The sequence below is a fragment of the Salvia miltiorrhiza genome, chromosome 8 (assembly GCF_028751815.1).
Source record: "Salvia miltiorrhiza cultivar Shanhuang (shh) chromosome 8, IMPLAD_Smil_shh, whole genome shotgun sequence".
Taxonomy (NCBI): Eukaryota; Viridiplantae; Streptophyta; class Magnoliopsida; order Lamiales; family Lamiaceae; genus Salvia; species Salvia miltiorrhiza.
This window is the reverse complement of record NC_080394.1, coordinates 64,271-89,423: the sequence shown is the minus strand read 5'-3', so window position 1 is coordinate 89,423 and position 25,153 is coordinate 64,271. Positions and strand designations below refer to the sequence as shown.

The 25,153-nt window shown below is 37.0% G+C and overlaps 2 protein-coding genes across 9 annotated transcripts; one reads left to right on the top strand and one right to left on the bottom strand.

The window, feature by feature from the left end:
• The first annotated feature begins 24 nt into the window (after positions 1-24).
• On the top strand, positions 25-16,978 carry LOC130999628 (uncharacterized). Of its 8 annotated transcripts, none has more exons than XM_057925218.1 (27): positions 26-257; positions 343-447; positions 1,397-1,572; positions 2,296-2,539; positions 2,623-2,690; positions 2,773-2,842; positions 2,924-3,268; positions 4,076-4,155; positions 4,269-4,320; positions 4,524-4,677; positions 5,932-6,019; positions 7,851-7,953; positions 8,172-8,259; positions 8,654-8,736; positions 9,285-9,464; positions 9,551-9,802; positions 9,980-10,075; positions 10,279-10,373; positions 10,451-10,514; positions 12,348-12,438; positions 12,523-12,596; positions 13,921-14,166; positions 14,256-14,329; positions 15,474-15,580; positions 15,934-16,052; positions 16,349-16,426; positions 16,545-16,978. In XM_057925218.1, exons 1-27 carry the CDS (start codon positions 66-68, stop codon positions 16,752-16,754), a joined length of 3,534 nt encoding a protein of 1,177 aa, XP_057781201.1. In that variant the 5' UTR covers positions 26-65; the 3' UTR covers positions 16,755-16,978. The 8 variants fall into 8 exon arrangements, with proteins under 8 accessions (XP_057781204.1, XP_057781203.1, XP_057781201.1 ...); XM_057925217.1 differs by having other exon boundaries at positions 8,639-8,736; XM_057925216.1 differs by having other exon boundaries at positions 4,269-4,383.
• A 3,387-nt stretch (positions 16,979-20,365) lies between these two features.
• Positions 20,366-23,994, bottom strand: LOC130999627 (DExH-box ATP-dependent RNA helicase DExH4, chloroplastic-like). Its single transcript, XM_057925212.1, has 3 exons — positions 23,422-23,994; positions 23,070-23,288; positions 20,366-21,153 (listed from the first exon to the last, which is right to left on the bottom strand). The coding sequence occupies exons 1-3, from the start codon at positions 23,440-23,442 to the stop codon at positions 21,151-21,153; spliced, it is 243 nt and encodes an 80-aa protein (XP_057781195.1). The 5' UTR covers positions 23,443-23,994; the 3' UTR covers positions 20,366-21,150.
• Between the last annotated feature and the right edge of the window lie 1,159 nt (positions 23,995-25,153).

Here is a 25,153-nt window from a genome sequence, read left to right as displayed (position 1 = left end):
TTAATTAATTTGGCATTTTAGAAAATTCAATTATTTTAGTTCTCACGAAATGAAAATGTAAGGCAATGTTAAACAACGGAAATCGACTTTCGATGTCGTCGTCGGCGGTGAGGTCATGGAGAACGGCGTTCCTGACCTTGAGGGACGAAAACTCGGCGTCGCCTCCTCGCGCCACCGTCATCCGCCTCTTTGACAATCTAATTTTATCCCAATCCGAATCTTTCGTCGCTGCTGCGCCGCAGTTGCCTCGGCACGAGGTACCCTTCAACTTCCTACCCTACAAAATCTGATCCGATCCAACATTTTTTCTGCTGATTGATAATTTGATAATTGCACTCACAGCTTACATCCGACTTGATGCTATTACTGGAGTTGGCTCGCGACCTCTCTTATTATCAACAAGGAATTGAAGACGTTACTCAGACATTCGTTAAATTATCTGGATTGGTACATCTTTGTAGTTGTCCTGTTTTGCTATTTTTTTAAAGCTGATTGGATTTCCATTTCATGCTTCAGTTTTGGTGTTTTTGTGAGGAGTAGAGTGAACTACTTGTAGTTCTTTCAACTGATTGCGTCTCAGCCTCTCGTTTCGAGTTCCCTTTCTTACCAAATTAAGGATTTAAACTCATTTTATACATGTTTGTTAATTTAAATCAGTACAATTCAGCTTAAGATAAGAGTGTGAACACATTAGCATCTCTCAGATCTTTTTATCAGCCAAACAACATGAATGATCTTCTTGGGTAGCTTTTATATTGGAATATTCAAGGATAAGTATCTTAATGAGAAACAAATGTAAGCCTTGTGTTTGTCAATATGTTAATTCAGTTGTGGATCAGTCACCTAAACAACTATAATTAATTACCAAAGCTATTCTTGGCCGCTTTGCATATATAGGCCCATGAAATATTCAGGGGGGTTTAGGGTTGAAAGTTAGGGTTGAGGGTTTATGGTTTATGGTTGTAATTGATAAATCTTGAAAGTTAGTGCTTTATAGCTACGAGTTAACATTCATTTTGTGATTGCAAAACTGACAGAAGTTCATATTTTTTAAGCTAATTCTTTTCTGATTCATTTATTTTTCTTAGTACAATAATAGGATACTCAGAGTAGCCAAACAAAAGACCAATCTATATTTGGCTTTGGATTGATATGTAAAACAACTAGAGTCCTTTTTCCGTTTTTAGTTCTAACACCAATGCTACCAGTTGTAGAGTTAGTTTGTTCAAATGTTTCTCATTGTTGTAAAAGGGTTGACGATAATCATATGAACCCGCATAAATAATTTTTAAGTTAGAAACAATATGAGCTTGTATTACAAAAATTAATCAGCAATCATGTTTCTCAAAAACAAGTTTATGACATGTACAGCTGAATGTTTTCTTATTTGTTGCAGATCCATGGAATCAGTCATTCCTCTTTTCTGGAAATGAACTCAACAATGTGGGGCATTGTGCTTGACTCTTTCAAGAGGATAGTGCAGATTTTCCTTGGCAGTGTTGAAACAGAGAGGGCAATTATTAGAAATGTTTCTGTAATTAAACCCACCAAGCAATGCTTAGAAAGTCTAAGGTGTGGTAATTTAACTTCCTCTCTCTACATCTTCCCTCCCCTTCTTCTTTCCATACTTTTGTAGTTCCAGAGCACACGAGAGGAAGAGTTACTCCTAAAACAAGGATAAAATGCAGAACATAAAAAGTGAGAATGTTTTCTCCCAATGAGACCAATGATCTTGTCGCTCAGCTAAGCTGATTACAAATTTATTTCCTGCATACCATCTTCATAGCTAGGTATAATTTTCTACTTAGGTATGCGTCCGGGCTCAATTTAGGCTGCTACTAATCTGCTCTCCTTCAATCACTTCCCATAGTCATGCCTTCCCATTGTTTTCTCTTCCATTGCCAATTCCTTTTCTTGATTCATCTTTTGACATGAATAGACAATCCAATGGCCCATGCTGGTGTATTCCTTCATCCCTATCACGTATTCCCATAAAAGTTTCTTTCACATGCTTAGATGGTGTAATCAGAATAATCGTACTAAGGGATGCTTGTTTTGTTGGTAACATGTTTCATATCAGGGTATGCTTGCTGCTAGTGCTTTTTCTTAGCATTAGTTTAAAGCTCCTTAAGCTTATTACATTAACTCTCTCCCAAACTCTAAAACTTCACTCTACTTTCTTCCTTTGGTTTTACACCATTTTCTGGGTTGGGTTTGCATTGGATGCAATTTTTGCAAATAAATTAGTAGATATATCACCTGTAGCTAATGCACCGGGTAATTATTCAATTTCAGGTTACTTTTCAGTTTATGTCTGACAGCTGCTTCACTCTCTGAAAATGGGCAACTGCTGAATTTTGTTCTTGAAGTGGTTGAGTATTTTCATGGGGACTTAAAGCATTCTACTTATTTAAGTGACAATTGTTCAATATCTAGAGGTGTGCGTGAAGTTCTAACAATTGCATTTGCCATGATTGGTGAAGTATACTCCAGAGTAGGTGCTTCTTTGCCTGTTGAAATCTGGAAGTCAACGGTTGTGGTAAGTGTCCATGGTGATACACTTGAAAACACTGGCTAAAAATAGCAATACTGGATCTATTTAATTATTTATTTATTTTGTAGGCCCTGAGAAAAGTTATGGACATCATGGCTTCTAAAGGTCTTTTGTTGGAGGATAATACCGTTGCCACGTAACTTTCTCTTCCTTTTTAGTCAGACTTTTGTTTGAGAATTTCTTCATGAGAAATCAAATGGTGTTAACATATTGATCAGGTTTTATGTTGAGCTTCTCCATTGTCTGCACTTAGTTCTTGCAGAGCCTAGAGGATATCTAACAGAACATGTAAGAGGCTACCTCTTAAAATTGGTTGCACATTTTAAATTATTCTTTGCTCTGAATTCATCCTTGCATTAAATATTTTAGGTGGCTGGCTTTGTGGCATCTTTGAGAATCTTCTTCCGCTATGGCCTTGTAAACAAGCCATTGGTTATGAATCAACCAACTAATCACATGAAGGGAGTAGGTTCGACAAGCCAAAACATGCCTTTTGAAGTATCAAATCAATCAAAAAGCAGCCCTTATAGGCCTCCACACTTGCGAAAAAAGGTTGCAGGCAATCAACAACGTAAAGATGAGGAGTGCCTGGTTTCTTCTAAACATGAATTTATTTCATCGGATTCAGATTGCAGTGATAATGATGGATCAGTAATGGATAACAGCAAAGCATATTTAACTGAGGCGAGATTAGCAGCAATTATTTGTATTCAGGTTGGTTCATTTTGTCTTAATTCTCTTAACCTATGTGTTTCTAGTTGCCCATGTTCCATGATAAATTTTCATGGCCTTCACGTAGAGCATTCTTTTTCTACCATTGTTAAGCAACATCAATTTCCTTCTACATTAGAGTCAACATGGTAAGTCGTACTATCAAATTAGAAAGTTCTAGTTCTCATAAATTATTTCATCCCCATTGCCTTCCAGTTCTCAAGTGAATCGCTCGACTTTCAATCCAATATCATCAAGTGATCAAACATTGCTTGTGGCAAAGGAATCAAAACCCTATGATCTTCTTTGGAAATTAATCTGCACAAGTTTCTTGAATATGCTCATTGGGAGCATGATTTCTTGAAACTTTCGAGGATTGTGTACTTGCTCATCTCTTTGTCTTCCACCTAGAGGATGAGTACAAATTAAACCATCTGCTACTAATCTTAAGCACAATTGGTTTATTTGATGTAGATTTTGAAATTCATTCCTAGTGACACCTTTAGATGCGGCTACTACATTGTCGTCTTCTTTAGCCATTATTTTAAATGACTGATTGGCTCTGAATGCCACTTGATGCAAACTAAGATAAAGCACTCTAAATACCATCACGGCTAGGAACTCCGATAGGGAAATTGAGGAACCAAGTAGAGAACTTTGATTGAGATCTTTAGATATGAAAATATGTTATGATAGTAATAGTATTACTTAATTTATAGTAGTTCCAAGTTATATTTTCTAGTCAAATAAAACTAGAATGTTTTATTTCCTCGATGGCTCTTTCATCTAACCCTTGGATTTTGCTCGAAGGATCTCTGTCGAGCTGATCCCAAATTGTTTACAGCCCAATGGACAATGCTTTTGCCATCCAATGATGTGCTGCAACACAGGTTAAGCATGTTTACCCTCATTTCGTGTTTATGATGTGGTTGTATGTACTAAAGATTTCATGTCCTATTTCTTTTTTGTTCGTACCATTTATTTACTTTTTCTTTTTATGTAGGAAATATGACACTACTCTGATGAGTTGCTTTCTTTCCGACCCTTCGTTGAAGGTTTCATTATATCGGCTGCAGTTTCTATCAAATGAACCAATTCTATGCTCTTTTTATATTTATGTATCTTTCTAAATATCTCTGCAACCATCTATCTGTCTTTTATTTATCCAAACACTCTGGTCTTATAATGTAAATTATGTTCCTCTTTCCTTATTTGAATTTATGTACTAACTACTAAGACACTGTAGACTTTTGCTTAGGTCCGGATTGCAGCTGCTTCTACTATTATGGCAATGTTGGATGGCCCTGCTTCTATTTCCTTACAGGTAGCAGAGCTTAAAGAGCACTCAAAACATGGGTCATTTACCACACTTTCTAGTTCTCTTGGGCATATCTTGATGCAACTTCATTCAGGTATTGGGATCTAAAAGTTCGTTTGATTGTTTACATTTTAATTATAATCTGGGCAATTATTTTTGTCCCAACGGAAGGATAATTGCAAAATATTACGTTTGTGTCCAAAAAACTGATTTCCGTGCCCGGAGAATAGATGTGTCTCGCCGGGGTGCAAACATGATATATCTGAGTGTAAAGCAGAGATCACATTAACATCGTTGTCCACCGCTGCATCCACCGTCACCAGTACACCACTCTCTCCACATACATTCAAGGAGCAAGTTTTGTAAACCACCAAATAAGCGGGAGGTGCTATTCCTACTGCGGTGTGGTTGGTGTTTCCCAGCACGCCGTGACCTGCAACAAAGCTCCCTGCGTCGGTACTGGAAGTGGGATTCCGAGCCCTTCTTGATGAAGAAGGCGGAGGTGGCATGCAGTTTTTGCTGAACGATGGGTGGCCGGGGTAAAGCCGGTGTCAGTCACACCGATAATCACACCCTTGTTGTAGTTGGGGTCGCCAAGCGTCGTGCAGGCCCAATAAGTTGGGAACGTGAGTGGCATGAAGTGGGTAGGTGTTTTCCGGCCTTGTGGAGAATGGCGGAGATGAATCCGGTGGTCACACTCACATGGCAGTAAGAGTGTATTATATGCAATGGATTGGGTGAGGCCAAAGTGTATTATACGCGATGGATCGGGTGAGGCTGCAATGATTTTTATATAATTTCCACGTGGATATTGAACATGTGTGCCTTGGTGAGACACATCATTTTTCGAGGGCCAAAAATCATTTTTGGTGCAGAAATGTGATTTATTTGAAATGTTCAGTTTTTTTTTGCAATTATCCTTACGGTGGGACACTTTTGTGATTAAGCTCATAAGTTGGACGAATCTGATGTTTACCCTTGTAACTCCCTTAAAGACATTGGTTCTTTTATATTTGTTAATTTGGGTCTGCTTTTAGCAATTAGTTGCAATTTTGGCCAATTCTAATAATAGAATTTAGTTATGTGGTCATGATGGCACATAAGGGATTTTTGCTACGAAAAAGTTAAGTTTAGTCAAACTTAGTAAATCATTGTTGATTTAAGGTTTAGTTACATATTAAGGCATGATTAATCATTTGGTTCTGATCAAATTCACAAATTGACCAACTTGCGAAGAATTGTCAAATTCTTGAGTAAATCTTTTCTTCTACTAAGCCTTTCTTGAAGTATGGCGCTCTTAGAGTTAGAGCCACAGTGCAATTGATGAAATACTATCTTTATTGAGCAGGTACTTTGTCTTTAATCAACCATGAAACCAGTGGTAGATTGCTGGCATTGTCGTTTAAAATCCTAATGCTTTTGATAGCATCTACACCGTAAGTTTAATCTACAGAACTGAAAATTATTTTTATTATTTCCATCTGCTTTTGTTGTTTTGTCACTTTCATGTGAGTCCAAATCAACCATATTAGGTTGATTCTGTCAAGAAACAATGAGTTTACCTATTCCTAGGAGGCCTCCACAATTTAGTGAAGGCTTTAAGCTCTTATTTTTATGTGTTCTATCACAACTTGTTCTTTCTTCAAGCCTTGTTGGGCATTCAGTAATTGTGAGTGCTGTGTACTGTTACTCAGTCAGAAGGCCTAATTAGTTGTGACTTGTTTTTAGCTTTTATCCTTAACTAGCATTGTACCCGTGCGGTATGTACATTTATCAATTTATAAGACAATATTTTGATTAATCAACATACATAAATGTAATGGGATGTCAATGTAGCTCGAAATCTGTAGATTGACCAGAACAAATTGAAAAGTCAGACAGCTAGGGCTAAATTGTTATAACTTGGAATAAAAAATGGGCCATTACATTATAACTAGACATTTATTATATAGTTAAAAATTTATTATATAGTTAAAAATTACAAAAATGGGCCAGACCTATCGAGAGCCTAGCAATATTGTAACACTGTAACATCTTATAAAATAAAATGATAATCATAAATACAATTTATAATTAGACATTTATTATAGTTAAACATTACATTTATTATAGAATACAAATATATAAAAATATTATACCTTTAATATATTTAAAATGAATAATATTTATTTTTAAAAATTGGAAAAGAAATTACTCCCTTCATCCACAAAAAAAATTTGCTACATTGTGGACGGCATGGGTTTTTATAAAATGAGAGTGAAGTTGTTAGTAAAGTAAGGCTCCCACTTTAAATGTGAGTGGAGTTGTGTGGATCCTACTACTATAAAATGGAAGTGACAATTTTTTTGTGGACGGACCAAAAAGGAAATTGTAGCAAATTTTTCATGGACGGAGGGAGTAGAAAACATCAATAAATTTCTCTGGTATTAAATTATTTAATCATAGAATAATATTACACAAAATGACCAACACAACACTAATATTTATTTTTCATCACTATAAAATTGTTATTAGATACAACTATATAGAAAACTATATATATTACTCCCTCCGTCCACGAAAGATCTTCCAACTTTTCATATTTTGGACGTCGACAGAAAAACTTCCTACCTATTTTTGGACTATATCTTACCACTTATAATACTCTATTTACCCTTACGTTTCACCTTTTCACCAATCCCGATACTAATTACAACACCTTTTCACCACTCTCAATACATTCAATAGCTTTTTCTCCACTCTCTCAATACACTCAACAACGTTTTCTTAAAATCCATGTCACTCCCTCCTAGGAAGTTCTTTCATGGATGGAGGGAGTATATAATAAAATATTGAATTTGTAAATATCTGATCATGTTTACTCTATATTTAAATATTAACTTATTAATTATCAATACAATAAAAATAGTAAGAACATTATTGAGTAATAAACAATTGAAATTTTATTGGACAATGCTAATGAAAAACCTATTAGACAATTGTGAGTACCTTTTGGAGGGATAATGGCGTTGTTTTAAATTTTGCCAACATTTGGCTTTTATATATGTAATAGATAAACCACAATTTTGAAAGAGAACTTCTTACTTTTTTTTGTGTTCTTGGTTTTCTGGATAGAAGACATGGGGATCCTACGTTGCTAGATGGAGAGTTGACAAAAGTAGAACCTTTTATCAGAATTACTGGCATTAGCATCTAATGCTGATTCATAAATGCTTTTTCTGTTCAAACGGATATGGGTCTAACAGTTCTTCAATGTTCAATCTTTAGATATTCAAGAATGCCACCTGAGCTGCTCTGTAGGGTTATCTCTTCACTCCAATCAACAATTGAAGAGGGGTTTCCATATCATAATGATCGGAATAGCTTGCTGGTAACTATCAAGTTTTCATCCATATTCATCAATGATATGTCTCCATTCTCTAGCTTCTTTTGTTTATTTGTCTCGTGTGCAAACTCAGTCAATTTATCTAAGTTTCTATAATTTAATTTATGCTGGAGAATTTCTGCAACTGATGTGCAGTTTCCTGTACTATACTCACTATTTCCTTGAAATGAAATCTACATGATAGCTTTGGTTCTATTTTGCAGGCTGCAGCAATTATTTGCTTAACCAGAGCTCTTTCTGTGTCTGCCTCATCTTGTGTCAACAATATGCTGCTGGGAGAAGTTTCAACAGGTTTGTTGCATGTAACCATATTACAACCATACCTTTTTGTGTTTGTGAAACTATTAGAATTAGATTTGTATGTATGGTACACATTGTAGTGCAAGTTAGTGCTTTCCTAGTTGTGTTAGAACTTGCATATATGTAGGTGTTTTGACCAGTATGTGAATACAAAGAAAAGTTTCCCAAACATCTGTTTTAACCTTCGATTTTCCATGTTATCAAGAGCCCCATACGAATCTAGGGCTTGAAATATCGAAGTTGAAGTTAGGATTTCAGAATTGGAAAGCTAGGGGTGTTTTGGGGTGAAAAAGGGTGCAACCACCCATTTCAAATCCTCATGTTACTTTCAGGTTAATTGATTTATTTGCACGATAATATTATTGACCAGGTTGTCATCTTGAAGGTCAGAAGTCTGGAGTACTGTATACCCTGTTTCGATATTCTGAACGATTATCCAACCTATCAATAAGCTTAGAGGCACTTCAGGTGACATTTTTCTCTGCTGAATAAATGAACATCTTATTCTCTTTTTCTGAGGTGCCAATAACATGTACAATTATGTTCTATCATGCCCTACTCGTAGTTTTCCAAAAATTCCACTATTGCATACTGGTGACAACTCATGGACATGAAATTTAGTTATTAAACTAAACATTGTGGAGGACTGTGGACATGAATGCTATTATTTTTCTTTGTCTAACATCTCTTTTTTACTTTCTATGAAGTCTGTGTTTTCTAAATTTATTAAAGAAATTATTTAATAGCTTAGTTCCTGAAATACAAATCTTGACGCCAAGTTTTTTCATTAGTTTAGGGAATAGATTCCATTCATCTTTCGTCACTCGTGGTTTGAACTAAATCTTGAACTACTGACCACGTCTTAGGCTTGTATTCCTCAATTTCAAATGCACATATAATACAGGAACTTTATTCGATCCCACGATAGGGAGCTGAATAATTTTAGCATTAAGTATCAATTGTTTCTTTGGTTCAGATCTGTCAGACAATTATAATGTTTTAATTGTTTGCTGCAGGCTCTTAAATCTTTGTCTCATAATTATCCAAATGTAATGACCTTATGCTGGGAACATATTTCCTCTATCATTTATGGAGTATTGAGCTCATTCCCTGATGAGTCTTCAAGACTATGGAGAGGTAATGTTGAGCAGACTGCTGCACTGTTGAAGGAGAGAGTCATGACTGCTGCTGTCAAGGTGGATCCTTTTGACGTTGATACTATTTTGTCTCTTGAGTTTCTTTGACTCATGACTTTGTTCTCACGACCTGAACCTTTGTACAGGTTTTGGATGAATGTCTTCGGGCTATTTCTGGCTTTAAAGGAACTGAAGATCTTTCAACTGATAAATCTCTTGACAGTCCATTTACGTCTGACTATGAGAAAACAAAGGCAATCTCATCAGCTCCATCATACAGTTTAGAGACCCATGTTTCAACTATTGATGGTTCTAAAACATGTATCTTGGCAAGTGAGAGATGGTTGGAAGCAACAATCAAGCATATGCCTTTTATTATTAATCATTCTTCTGCGATGGTTAGTTGAAAAAAGATTCATTTTCTTCAAGTCTTTATCTATGGGGAATGTTTTTCATTAAAAATTAAATAATTGATGATATAAAGACCTGTTATGCATAACAGGATGTATCATTGATATGTATCGCAAACTCTATAAGTTGTGCAAGTGGATCTCATTCTCCTTTTTATTTTTTAGGTAAGAGCTGCATCAGTGACCTGTTTTGCTGGAATGACTTCTCCCGTTTTCTTTTCCCTTCCCGAGGATAAACAGGAATACATAATTGAATCTTCAGTAAGTCTGTTGTAAACTTGTAGCTCTGGTATTTTGTAAGTGATCAGTTACAGCTGCCCACTCGGCCTGCACTTGAGAGCTCCTATTTTCTCTTCGGAATATCTATGAAAATTTGTTCCATTTGTTCCATTAAGCATTGAAAGGGAGGGTTGGTGCTGATTAAACTTATTTTTAATGTATGTTTCATGTATTTTTTTTTGCAGATTAATGCTGCTCTAAATGATGGGGTTCCTTTAGTTAGGTCAGCTGCTTGCCGAGCCATTGGTGTCATTGGATGTTTCCCACAAATATATCATAGGTAAAGAAAATCTGGTAAGTCTCACAGTTTCATGTACTGGTAACCTGAGAAATACTCAACTTTCATTCTTTTTGCAGCGCAGAGGTCCTGGAAAAGTTTATCCAGGCTGCTGAGCGCAACACTTGTGATTCACTGGTTTCTGTAAGCTCTATTCTCTCTGGTCCTAGTTCCTTTTCTTGGTTTGTTTTGTTTTTGATTTGTTTTGTTTTATTTTGTCTTATCTTATCTGCTCTCTCTCTCTCTCTCTCTCTCTCTCTCTCTCTTAGACGTGCACACACACAGACACACATAAGTAGTCCTGAATCATGGTTAGTTATCACGGAGAGAATAAAGGTGCTATTTTTTCTGAGGGTTAAGGGCAATGTGCAGAGAACATGGCAAGATGCTTAGACTCTTCAACAAAGCATGATATATGAAATTTCTATTCACCATCTCATATACTTAGAAAACATTGACAATTCACCAAAAACCTTGTAGCTAAGTGTTTTTAATCTCCTTTTTATGGTGAACGACTGAGGTCCAATCCCCAACTCAAAAGATAAGTTAAAACCAGACATTTTTATTTCCTTTAATAGTTTTTGGTAGTTAGTTTTTGCACTTGCAGGATGTTTCGTTCCCGTTGGTGGCTGCCAAGTGTTGGCTCCAGGCGTGGTTCCCAGACGGGCGTTTGTGCCCTTCTTTACGACCAAATGGCCCTCTGTATGTGCCTGTCGTCTCCTATAGACAAGCCCTTCTCAGACAGAAACAGTTTCATCATACATTTTAGCTTGTCTATGTCGCCACACAATTAAGCAATCAAGTCGATTTTCTCCAATCTTGGGCGCAACTGTTCCGATTCAGCCGGCACTTCTTCTTTCCCCTTCTCAGATGCCTCAAACCGGTTATTCGACTCCATTCCTTCTGCGATTCTAGTTGTGGCGTTAACTGATCTAGCAGGTTGAACCAAATTGTTAAAAGGAGAATCCAATTTAAGAACTAGAACCCAAATAAGGAATTATAACTGAATAAACAATATGTGAGTTCTGCAAACAATCAGAAGAGGAATTCTCCTATGTCCAAGCGCCAACTGCGACTTCTCCTTAAAGATAAATCCTAGACTAGATGAGTCCTTCTCATATTGTGCTACTGAGATAATTACTCCTAATCTAATGATATATATGAAGCCGCAAAGGAATCTATAGCCCATAACTAAAATAACTAACTTGCTTAAAAGAATAATAACTAATGAACTAAATTAGTAAAAACCTAAGAGTTGGCATGCTTGCGAGGTGTAACATGTAGAATCTCCAATACTTCTTTTCACATACTATACACTATTTGCAGAGAACCTTTACTGTACTTCTTTAGTTCTTTCCCTTGAATAATTGTAGGAAAATTTGGCTTGTCCAGTAACGGCTTTGTACTTTTTTGGGGTAACACTGAACTAAGGACTGACATAGTTTCTCCAAGCTTCAATTCACCATATCTTTAGTTTCATTTAGCACATCATTATTTTAAGAAGAAATGTATAGCATCGTATCAATAGCCAAATAATACTTTAAGGAACTTTTGAAACCCCACTTCCTCTTGACTTTTGAAATTGATGTTGTAGTTCCTGTCGGACTCTCCAAAAATGGGAGTACCTGTGTCCGTTGGGTACGGCACGGATCCGGGTGCGGAATACACACTGGGTTCTTCATATTTCGTGCGAATGTGGCAGTGAAAGAAGGAGACAGAGAGAGATTAAGTTTTTTTTTTTTCTTTCTTCTCTCTCTCTCTGAAAATGAGTGTGGTGAAGAAAAAGAAGAAGAAGAATAGGAAATGAGTATGGAGTACAGCTGAGCTAGATATTAATTTGAATATTTTAATTTCCCATACATTGTGCGGCAAATGCCACAAATTGGTGGAGTTTAAAAAAAATTAAAATTTTTGTTATATTCATACATTTTGTGGCAACTGTATTATTAAATTAATGCATTTAATGGCAACTTTCAGGTGCGTATTACAGCTTCATGGGCATTAGCAAACATATGTGATTCTCTTAGTCATTGCTTGGATGCACTTCATGCTGGAAGAGGTTCAATTGGTGGGCCATTGTTGGAATTTCTATATTTATTTCACTGCAATTGTTGATTTTCTTTTTCTCCAATCTATTTTCTTACCTGTGCAGGATCTAGAAAATGTTATGAATTCACATCACTGCTAGTAGACAGTGCGTTGCGTCTGGCAAGGGACAATGACAAGGTAGAAAGCCAAGTGCACTTTTATGTTTGAATGAGGCCTCAACTAAGTTAGGACAATTAAAAGTCTCTTTTCTCTATTTGCTTAGCAAGCCTTGTGATGCATCTGATGGAACTGATTCTAATTGGTCACAGAGCTTTGGCATGTCCCAACTTGTGTGCTCTATATGCTCTTGCTTTTGCATGTCCCAATCAGTGTGAGTTCATGATGGCTCTACGTGCTCTTACTTTTGCATGTCCCATACAGTGAGTTTATGATGTACTTACCAAAACTAAGGATATTCTCTGTCTATATAAATATCATCATTCTTATTCTCAGGGGCATAATATTAAACGTGCACAGACCAGAGAGGAAATTTAAGTGATTGAGAATGGTCAGCCAAAAGTCTGCCTCTATAGTGAAAATAAAAATAAAAAAAGAATTAGTGATCTTCCATTGAGTACCCATGGAAATAGAAATCAGGCAACCAGCCAGTACTTTCTCTGCCATGTGAAAACTTGTGTTGCCAACTGTTGCATGAAGCAACCTATTTTTACTGAGAAAACTTCCACACTTGTAAGGTTAATTAAGATACAGGTATACAACCAGCCAGTACCTTCTCTACATGTGTATCTATTTTACGGAGAAATGTAATTGCCGCACTTGTAAGGTTAGTTAAGATACAAAAGAATTGAGATCTTTTACCTTTTGCTTGCAGAAAACATCGCTCCCTGTCAAATTTAAGATGATCCTGTCTGATTCACAAGCAACCTAAAAATAGTTTCAATGTGTTATCTGCCTGGTCATATGACGCCTCATGGATTTATTTCATAAACCTTTTCTCTTATAATAAAAATAGAATATAAAGTGCATTCTTGCTCATTTCTTTGGTCATGTAGTTTTTCCTTTATGTCTTTGGTTTTATTCCATAAACTGTTTGTAATATCGCATTTCTAGATTTTTCAGTGCAATATTACATGCCAGGTCTCAGAGGTTGTCCCTCTCTGCCCCCACTAGTTTGATCTGCTATACTTTATTGCATAAATGTTTCCTCTTCTAATGCCTCTGAAACCTCTAAATTATTGTCTCTGCACATTAAAGATCACAATAATTGTTAGGATCTGTTTATTGTATAAGCTTATCAGTTATCATAGCAATTTGTTTTGTGTTCCATCTGAACTTCATCCTTTATTTTTGTGTAATTACTGTTTTTGCTGTTATAATATGCTCATTAGTGGCAATCTTGATGTTGTTTTAATACCTCAAAGCATAAATTGGGGCAGTCACCTGTTCATGGTGCATCTCTTGCCCTAATTTGTAATCCTATTTTAGTTTATATGTGGTACAGGTCAAAGCAAATGCCGTTAGGGGTCTAGGAAATCTTGCAAGATCTATCAAATTTACAAAACAATTACCTGTTAATGGTGATCCACTGGATTTTATGCATTCTAAAATTGAATCCCACGGCGTACAAGGATTCAAGGATCATATGAAAGAAAGGTCACAATCAGTTCAAAGTTCTTCGGGGAGTTCTGTTTGGCTTGATCAGATGGTGAAAGCATTTCTTTCTTGTGTCACGACTGGAAACGTTAAGGTTTAGTGAAATTTGTGATTAGTATTGTGTCTTTTTTATCATAAGCATATTTTTTATTCGGTATTCTTGAAACCGAGCATTGCTAACAGGTTCAATGGAATGTATGTCATGCGTTGAGCAATTTATTTTTGAACAAGTCTTTGAAGCTGCAAGACATGGATTGGTGAGTGATCTGTTATTATAGTTTTATTGGAAAGAATGGGAGGACTCCATTTACATGTTGTGCATGAATGTTGGAAGTGCTAGAAGATGAAGAAGAGCTCAAATTTTCCATTTATCGCATAGGCATCACATTGCCATAATTCTACTTCATTTATTAGGGGGGTTAAAATTAATTGGTGGAGAAATCACTAAAGTTAGGGCTTCTACTGAAGTTTGCTTGCTTTTCCCTAGTTGTTAAATGCTAGATATTGAATCTCAGAGTTGTAGACATGAAGATTTGTAGTGTGGTTTTATTGTTGCTTTAGACCTACTTGGAAGTGAATGCTGACTGGAAAGTCATTTGTTTGCCACCTTGCTTAGTTTAGAAAGAATTATCACTGCCATCTAATTTGTGTATACTTTCACTCTTGTTAGTTATAAATGAAAGTACTATAAAATATTCTTTATGCTATTTTCCTATTATTATTTTTATTATTTTTTATATACTTTTTCTAGTCCACATAACTAATGTGAAATAATAGTTGCTAGTGGTGCCTGTTTTGCCATCACCTCGCTTGTCACCTATCATGTGATCGTAGGGCATTCACTTGAGGGGATAAAGTCCTATATCTGTCAAAATGGAAGAAGATTGTTTTTTTTTTTTTTTTTTGGAGAGAAAAATGGAAGAAGATTGTTAATAAGTAACAATAATGGATATTCTCATAGGTGAGAAGATTTGTAAGTAAAGCCTAAAAATATAACTGTTAAGGCTTAGCCGAAGTGAAGATAACATACCAATGTGGAGATTGAATGGTCGATTAGGTCCCCAAGAGTGCGCATGTGAAAAAAGAATTTTTGGCAGATTGGTTTCAGCGTCTTATAGTGAACCACCAGATGGTCTTGGGTTATCGTGTTTTTATTTTGATCTATCTAATGTGAAGCAAAATGTCCCTGACCTAGTTCATTTTTATATTCACTTCCAGCATAGTTCTTGTGATTTTCTGGGATTTTGGTTGATTAGGGGCTTAGGAGTTTGTAGTCATGAACCAAGCATCTGTGGATTATCGTGACTTAGAAGGCATCTATTTGAGTTATTATTTTGGATGTACTCATTCATTGTAATGTAAAGTTTACATATTCTAAGTCTTTACTCGCATATTTTGCAGGACCTCATCTATATTTAGTATCCTTTTGTTGCTACTTCGGGATTCTTCAAATTTTAAGATAAGGATACAAGCTGCTGCCGCCTTGGCTGTACCAGAAAATATAAATGGTGAAGTATTAGTAGTTATATAATAACTAGAATGACTCCTTTAATGATTTCTCCTTCTTTCCAACTCCATTACCCTTTCTTGTATTGTATTTGTTTGCTTGATGCATTGTTATTCCTGTAATTAGGACCTAAAACAAACAAAAGTTGTCTGGGTTATCCTGAATCTTACCATAAAAAAGAGGGATTAAAATGGCTCTTGTTTAAACCATGCATCAAATGACTTGAAAATCAATTGATTTTTTGCTTTTTCACTTGTCCTTATATCTTTCATTTCATTTTTTTATTCATGATACTGGTTTTTTTTTTTTTTTTTTCATTTGTCTGTTTTTTCTTGTGTTATATTGATTTTGCAGATTATGGAAAATCATATTATGATGTCGTTAAAAGTGTGGAGCATGTTGTTGAGAACTTTAAATCAGATCAGATTTCTGAACCTTCTAACTTCAAATACCGGATTGCTCTGGAAAAGCAGGTTGGCACGGCAAATTCTCATGAACTTTGTTTTTTGCTGAGTCATGAATTTGAACGTAATAAAATCGCATAATGAAAGTCAATCGCTCTATAGATGAAAGCATTTTCATGGATTATTCTTTGCTTTTTCTCTCACCTTCGCAAGGGAAATGTGTGTCTGTGTGTATGGGTTTTTTTTTCATTTTGATTGTTCATAGTTGGCTATCAGTAACTTGTATGCTTTTCAGAGAACACATAAATATTTTAAAGTTTTTGTATAATACTATTGTTATATTGGTATATGTTTGTTTGTTACAGTTGACTTCAACAATGCTGCATCTACTAGTTCTTGCATCAAGATGCGACCAAGGAGTTATACAAGATTTACTTGTGAAAGTAAGACGAGTAACGTTTTCTTATGTACAACTAGGGTTATGTTTCATATCATTTGTTTATTTTGAATATAGATCAATCCGTGTAAAATATAATAATTTCATTTATCTGTTTCGTACAGAAAGCATCATTCCTTGAGGTTTGGTTTGAAGAACTGTGCTCATCTGTTGGGGATACAAGTAATTCACGTGATGAGGCAAAACATGCGTCTATTGACCAGAAAAAGGATGTTATATTCAGAACAATTCAGTCACTGATTGAGGTGTATGAAATCAGTAATCATCATCTCATTGCTCAAAAATTTGAAAAATTGGCCAGTAGCTTGCTCTAAATGAGTGTAGTAAGAAGACAACAAGGAATAGAGAGGTGTTTATATATAGCTTGCTCTAAATGAGTGTTGTAGTAAGAAGACAGCAAGGAACAGAGAGGTGTTTATATATAGCTTGCTCTAAATGAGTGTTGTAGTAAGAAGAGGTAGGTAACAAATGAACACTACATGTTAAAACCAGCAATATGTTCATAGGTTCTTTAGCTATGAATATTGTTTATATCTCACGAGAAATGTCTTATGCAATCTACAATACATTTAGACTTATGCAATCTACATGTTAAAGTTGAGAATTATAAAAATAATTTTATATTGAGGTAGAGTTTTAATTGTCTAGAGTCGTTAGTCATAGTAGGTTTTTAGGGTTTCTAGGGCTTTTAGGGTTTATGGGGTTTCTAGGATTTTTTTAGGGTTTTTAGGGTTTCTATGGTTTAGGGATTAGGGTTTACTATTTTTGTTATATCTTCTCCATTATAAGACCGGTTGACTTGATTCTTTTGGCGTTAGAAACCTTATTACAGTGGTTATATTCCTGGCTGGTCGAATGAGATACGACCAAAACAGTGAGATCTGCGTTTTTCTGTCAAGGGCTATATTCCGTTCCTTATCCAATTTTTCATGCGGCAGTAGAACGTCAATTTAGACTGCATTGGAATGCCTATCCTTTGTGCTGAACAAAGTGTTTCAATTTTCGACTCGAGGATTCAGACCAAAAAAGCATCCAACACAAAAATAAAAAATTTCGCACCGGAGCGCATACACATGTACTTATGGCTTCCAAAAGTGAGATTGCATAGTCTGGAGGCCCCGATCACGTGTAGATCGACCGAATACGACCTCGATCACGCGTAGATCAACCATAAAAGTACGTTTCACTTGTTCTGGTCTCTCTTTCTCTCATGAAGCAAACATAAATTGGATTTGAACTTTTGGGGAGGTAGCCCTTCGAATAAGCTTTCCAGCGCCGCTTGATTCGGCAAAATATTATAAATAGCCTAGAAGTTATGGTCAAAACGTTTGAACTTCGCGAAACGGGACGTGCAACCCTTGTAATAAGGTTTCTTGGGGGACGAGAATTAATCCAAAACGACCTATAACGAAGGAGATATGGCCGAAAAAAAATCGAATGAGATAATCGAAATCCGACCATATGGGAATGCAACCCTTGTAATAAGGATTCATGGGGAAGAAAATCAATCCAAAAGGACCTATAACGAAGGAGATACGGCCGAAAGAAAAACCGAATGAGATAATCGAAATTCGACCATATGGGAATGTAACCCTAGTAATAAGGTTTCATGAAGTAATTTAACCACATGTTCCCCATCATGAAAGATAACCAAGGGCCGAAGAATCATGCAATTCGGACGTGTAACGAGAGAGATATTGGCAAAACGGTCCGTCAGGGGATGGCGCTACGTCGCCTCTGTTTCCCAACCTATCCTTGTTTGATTTGGTCCGTTCAAAGACCGTTGAGAATATTTTTAGGTTGGCTACGTGAGAGCATGATCAGAATTGAAATCTGTGTCGGTCGATTTTTGGGCGAATGGTTCGCCAAGACCATTTTAGCTACATTAAGTGGTTTAGGGAGCCGAAATCTCGATTTTGGCACGGAAGCGGTTTAACGAGAGAATTTCACCACATGTTCCCCATCATGAAAGATAACCAAGGGCCCAAGAATCATGCAATTCAGACGTGTAACGAGGGAGATATTGGCAGAACGGTCCGTCGGGGGACGGCGCTACGTACTCTCCGTTTCACAACCTATCCTTGTCTGATTTGTTCAGTTCAAAGACCGTTGGGAATATTTTTAGGGTGGCTACTAGGGAGGACGATCAGAATTGAAATCCGTGTCGGTCGATTTTTGGGCTAGTGGTTCGCCAAGGCCATTTTAGCTACATTAAGTGGTTTGGGGAGCCGAAATCTCGATTTTGGCACGGAAGCGGTTCGGCGAGGGAATTTCACCACATGTTCCCCATTATGAAAGATAACCAAGGGTCCAAGAATCATGCAATTCGGACGTGTAACGAGAGAGATTTTGACAAAATGGTCCGTCGGGGGATGAAGCTTTGTCCTCTCCGTTTCCCAACCTATCCTTGTCTGATTTGCTCCGTTCAAAGACCGTTGGGAATATTTTTAGGGTAGCTACGTGGGAGCATGATCAGAATTGAAATTCGTGTCGGTCAATTTTTGGGCGAGTGGTTCGCCAAGGCCATTTTAGCTACATTAAGTGGCTCGGGGAGCTGAAATCTTGATTTTGGCACGGAAGCGGTTCAGCGAGAGAAATTCACCACATGTTCCCCATCATGAAAGATAACCAAGGGCCCAAGAATCATGCAATTCGGATGTGTAACGAGAGAGATTTTGACAAAATGGTCCGTCGGGGGATGGAGCTTCGTCCTCTCCGTTTCCCAACCTATGCTTGTCTGATTTGTTCCGTTCAAAGACCGTTGGCAATATTTTTAGGGTGGCTACAAGGGAGGACGATCAGAATTGAAATTCGTGTCGGTCGATTTTTGGGTAAATGGTTCGCCAAGGTTATTTTAGCTACATTAAGTTGTTCGGGGAGCTGAAATCTTGATTTTGGCACGGAAGCGGTTCTGCGAGAGAAATTCACCACGTGTTCCCCATCATGAAAGATAACCAAGGCCCGAAGAATCATGCAATTCGGACGTATAACGAGGGAGATATTGGCAAAACGGTCCTTCGGGGGACGGCGCTACGTCGCCTCTGTTTCCCAACCTATCCTTGTCTGATTTGGTCCGTTCAAAGACCGTTGAGAATATTTTTAGGTTGGCTACGTGGGAGCATGATCAGAATTGAAATCCGTGTCGGTCGATTTTTGGGCGAATGGTTCGTCAAGACCATTTTAGTTACATTAAATGGTTTGGGGAGCCGAAATCTCGATTTTGGCATGGAAGCGGTTCAGCGAGAGAATTTCACCACATATTCCCCATCATGAAAGATAACCAAGGGCCCAAGAATCATGCAATTCGGACGTGTAACGAGGGAGATATTGGCAGAACGGTCCGTCGGGGGACGGCGCTATGTCCCCTCCGTTTCCCAACCTATCCTTGTCTGATTTGGTCCGTTCAAAGACCGTTGGGAGTATTTTTAGGTTAGCTACGTGGGAGCATGATCAGAATTGAAATCCGTGTCGATCGATTTTTGGGCGAATGGTTCGCCAAGGCCATTTTAGCTACATTAAGTGGTTTGGGGAGCCGAAATCTCGATTTTGGCACAGAAGCGGTTCAACGAGGGAATTTCACCACATGTTTCCCATTATGAAATATAACCAAGGGCCCAAGAATCATGCAATTCGGATGTGTAACGAGGGAGATATTGGCAGAACGGTCCGTCGGGGGACGGTGCTACGTCCTCTCCGTTTCCTAACCTATCCTTGTCTGATTTGTTACGTTCAAAAACCGTTGGAAATATTTTTAGGGTGGATACGTGGGAGCATGATCATAATTAAAATCTGTGTCGGTCGATTTTCGGGTGAGTGGTTCGCCAAGTCCATTTTAGCTACATTAAGTGGCTCGGCGAACCGAAATCTCGATTTTGGCACGAAAGCGGTTCGGCCAGAGAATTTCACCACATGTTCCCCATCATGAAAGATAACCAAGGGCCCAAGAATCTTGCAATTCGGACGTGTAACGAGAGAGATATTGGCAAAATGGTCCATCGGGGGATGGAGCTTCGTCCCCTCTGTTTCCCAACTTATCCTTGTCTGATTTGTTCCGATGCATTATTCAAAATATAAATTGTGACATGCAATTGTTCAAGTACTTAATATGCAACATAGTAGACACTTACAGAAAGGTAATTGACATGCATGTAACAATTTAGTGCACATAATTGCTTTAGCCATCAACCACCTTAATGGAATCCATATTTTTCCATTTCCTAGCTTAATCGGTTCTGTTAATCCATGTACCATACAGGATCTTCCTCTAGTTGCTTTTTTTTTTTTTTTTGAATAACTCCAGTTGCTATTGTTACTCTAGACATATTCAAACAAAACAAGTTCAATATAGTAGTCAATCATTAATTAAGTTAATCATCCATATCAATTTCTAGGCCTTAAGTTACTTCACTCAACCATTAAGCAAGCCTACAAGATACACGAGTTGTGAGATGGGTGCGAGTTGGACTTGACTTGTTCACAATAGGGTAATTTCTATTAGCATGATTATACCTATTAGGAGAATAATTATGCTTATCTAGATTCCATGAATGTCGCATATAAACTTTTGAGACAACATACTGTAGGGTTAAATTATTAAAGAGTTGGGCACCAATCGAGCACTGAAATTACTTACCAAGTTAACTAACATGGCATTTATAGAAAATGATTCCTGCTCGCCTCGTGAACAGGCCCGGTCGGACTTGGTGGGAACTACTACATGAGCCAACACATTAGTGAACAAGACCATTCATTGTAATATTGTTTATATAAATATATTTGATTATAACTTCCAACCTTTTTATTTAGATGTATATTTCTATAATTAATTTTGTACGAAGTTTTCCATCCACCAAAACTATGGCATTTTTGGTGTAAACCGAAAGTATGAAACTTTCTTTTCTAAGACATCGCCACACATTTATTCTTATCTTTTACCCATACAAATACATCTTATTTACGTAAAATTCACACCTGACCCATAGTCCATACTTATTCAACGTCAACCACTCAATTCATATAATGGTGGGACCATTTCTCCACTACATAGAATTCACAAAATATTGCATTAAAACTTGTTCCCAACCAAAATGCCATAGTTTTCATGGAAGGAGGAAGTATTATTGATTAACTTCTTTATTTTGTTATAAAATGTTACCATGCCTAACGTTGCATTTGGAAAAATAATTGATGCACTACGTTCTAAATTTCTATTAATAGAAGGACGAATTCGTTTAATTTTGTATTTAACATTTTGACTAATCAGCTGATTAGTATATAATACTCAATAATTTTAATTAAATACACATAATATTCTGATTAAATCAATTGATTCGTAAACTTTTTATTATATTTCATGCCCGACCCGACCCTGCCCGCACTTCCCTCCCACGTCTGTCGGAGCAAAGTCTAATTCACTAGGAAACCCTAAACATTAAACCCTAAGATATGACGATTTTGGTAAGGTATACAGTGTGCATATTGTGTTTAACATTAGGCGTGAAAAACTCATCCTTAGCAATTGGACGCGGGGCATAATTGAAAATGTTTTGTATTTATCGGTATGAAACTATACTCATACCGATTTATTCTTGACATTCTTCACAACAAATGATATTATTTGGTTAAATGTGTATATTTGGTCACAATGAAAATCATACTGCCATAAACAAACATATATCCTTACTATTTTAAAGTGATTCCCAAACCCAACATTCCCAATCCCGAAAGTAAAAATCCTCTTCATTCTCAAACCAAAGATAACCCAGAAACAAACTTTGACACTTTGTAATGGAAGAAGCTAGGCACCTAATCAAGTTCTTAATGCTGTGAACGTCTATGATATATTCAAGCTAACTTTGCAATTGCACGATATATTCTAATATGACCAGGTTCAGCTTCAAACTAGTCAACTTAGAGGTTTATCACTTACTGAATCTAAAAACTTCAACTTAGGTTGCTATAAAAACAATTTTTTAATCCAACACTTGCATTATATTGCTCTTATATTATCACCAAGATCCAGTCTTAAGGATAAGATCAAAATCCTAATCCTTCTAAAGAACAAATAACTAATTGAAATTTATTTTCTCTATTAAGAGATTGATAGAGTAAAGGTGGAGGGAACGAGAACTGAACGAAAATATTATAAACAAAAGAAAATATCGGAAAACTCCTCACCGAGGCCTACAACAATAACTGTCCTTGAACAATACTATTATTCCACATAAACAGCTCCAACTATGATATGCCTATTAAATAGGGAAAAAGGAAACCCTAACCCTAAAAGCCCATGCACACATTACAGGCCTTTAGCCCAAACTACTTGAAAAGAAAAACTAAGAATAAATAACTGATTCAATTAAAAAGAAAAAGAAAAGAAAACAGAAGTGCCACGGTCTATCAGAGATCAAGGAAAATCTCTAATTATTTCTCTAGCAATTCTTGTAAGTATGCATTTGTTTCCCCACAAAGATGATGTTGAAAGTACTCTATTCAATATGAATTTGATAAGCAAAGAGTCATATGTTATCTTATACAGTAAACTGCTGGAAGGTATTAGTTCTTGAGTGTGGTTGTTTAGCATTAACTCTTCAACTAATCACAATTCACAATAGCAGATAAGTGTGTACCTCTGGTGTATTCAGAATTTCATCCAGATGTGGAAGCTGAACTGTCGTCAACCCTCCAGCTATTCTACTTTTACCCCTCCCTCTAGCTGTCTGCAGCACACTGATAGAGTAACCAGAACTGCTCCCTGTACCAAGAACTTTTATCATATTTTGGTGCATCCACCCTGATCTTCGGCAAAGTTGGTGAAGGACAGCCTTTGGAATCCTTTTTGGATCTCCCTATGGTAATACAACTTGAATTAAGCCATACGACATATTGAAGCAACAGTTAGTCAATTTGAAGGGAGATAAATAGCTACAAATAGGTTGAAACAAAAGGGTGGGACTAAATAGGAGCACAATTTATTATTACCTTCTCCCAAATCGCTTCCATTTTCTCTAAATTTTTCTCGCTACAAAGTTCTCACAGTTTCTCTCTTTTGTTCTTCCAATATCTCATGAGGTAAGACTTGATCCAATGAACTGCCTTCCAAAAAGAAATCACCAAGTTCTGCGTCGTCTGATTTCTCATCCAAAGCATCTCCGCTTTGCATATAGATGCTTACAGAAGCGGTACCAGATGACTGTTCATGTAAGTTAAAGCTATCAAGTCCTATTTGATCAAGTGAACCCTAAACTCTGTTTCATCTACAATGTCACATTTATTAGCAGCATTGCCTCCAGAGTTATCTGAATTCTTGTCCTTTATCCTCAGTAACACCATGGGAAGAACTTACGAATCCAGATTCCAAGATATCAACTGATAGTACTGATTTGAATACAAGAAAATGGATGCACCTCATATATGTATCAAACTCATGAAACTGAAGATAGAAGATAGCAGTTTCTAATACTAAGGGCTGATATCTCCTTCTTTAGTTTCCGAATGATAAAACCTGCATCTTCTTGGCTTTTCTTATTGCCTCTATCTTTGGCATTTGCAGCATGCAGCCTAGTTGCCTTGTTCCTCAATAATAGACTCATAATTGCTCCTTGATATCAGGCCCCGTAATAGTTCTGATAGAAGTAAAGAGAACACAAACACAACCGAGCTAAGAAGAATTATATAGATAATCAAAAGACAAACTACAACAGAGGAGGAACTCTCTATGCTCAAATGACAATTAGCCACTGATTTTCCAGCCAAAAGATCCTAGACAAGTCCTCCTCCAAAGGAGAGACTTCTTTTATTTCCTAGCTTGACTTCTAGGGGAAGTCAATAGTAGCTTCCAAGAGAAGCTTAACTATAAAGTGGGCTTGCTAAGCCCATGCAGGAACTAGCAGCCCAAACTTATACTTAATCAAAACATACTAAGCTAACACTAAAAAGATAATAAACAAAGCAGCTACACGCTCGCTTTCGACCTTTTACGATAAAATCTCTCTGCAACAACTCATCCCTCCTTCCAAACAGCCTTGTCCTCAAGGCTGAATTCTGGAAATTGCCCACTGAACTCATCCTCTCCCACCCAAGTTGCCTCGTCGATCTCTTATCCTTCCATTGCACCAATAATTGATGGACACGCTCATCTCCTTGCCAAATCCAACGGTCATGCAAAATCCATTCAGGAACAAATTCGGGATCAGACTGCCTCAATTATTTGGGCAACTCGGTTTCTACTGAATGATTGCCCACCATCGTCTTAAGTTGCGAGACGTGAAAAACAGGATGTAACCACGAAGAAGCTGGAAGTAGTAGCCGATAAGCAACAGGACCAATCCTTTTCAGAATTTCAAAAGGTCCATAAGATTTTGCAGCTAACTTTACACTCCCTGACCAAAATAAAGAGGATTGTCGATATGGTCGGAGCTTGAGAAAGACTTTTTGGCCCACTGCAAACTGCACATCTCTGCGATACTCATTGGCAGCATGAATCGTACGTTGTTGAGCACGCTCAAGATGTTCCTTGAGATGACGAAGAACATCATCCCTGGTTGTTAACTCATCAACCACTGCCCTGACTCTTATCTCAGATGGTAAGAAACTCCCAAGCTTAGGCGGAGGGCGCCCATATACAACTTCAAAAGGTGTCGAACCCGCTGAGTCGCTGACAATATTTAAAGTATGTTTTGTAAGGTGAAACATTTTTCTTCCGCCTCACAAG

Bases quoted from the DNA above. Each gene is read 5' to 3' on its own strand.
- LOC130999627 (XM_057925212.1), bottom strand. From the start codon at position 23,442: ATGGAAGCGATTTGGGAGAAG. The intron at 23,289-23,421 runs GTAATAATAAAT...GTATTACCATAG, and splicing joins TGGAAGCGATTTGGGAGAAG to GGAGATCCAAAAAGGATTCC.
- LOC130999628 (XM_057925213.1), top strand. From the start codon at position 66: ATGTTAAACAACGGAAATCGACTTTCGATGTCGTCGTCGGCGGTGAGG. The intron at 10,076-10,278 runs GTAAGTCTGTTG...TTTTTTTTGCAG, and splicing joins AATACATAATTGAATCTTCA to ATTAATGCTGCTCTAAATGA. The intron at 16,427-16,544 runs GTAAGACGAGTA...TGTTTCGTACAG, and splicing joins TACAAGATTTACTTGTGAAA to AAAGCATCATTCCTTGAGGT.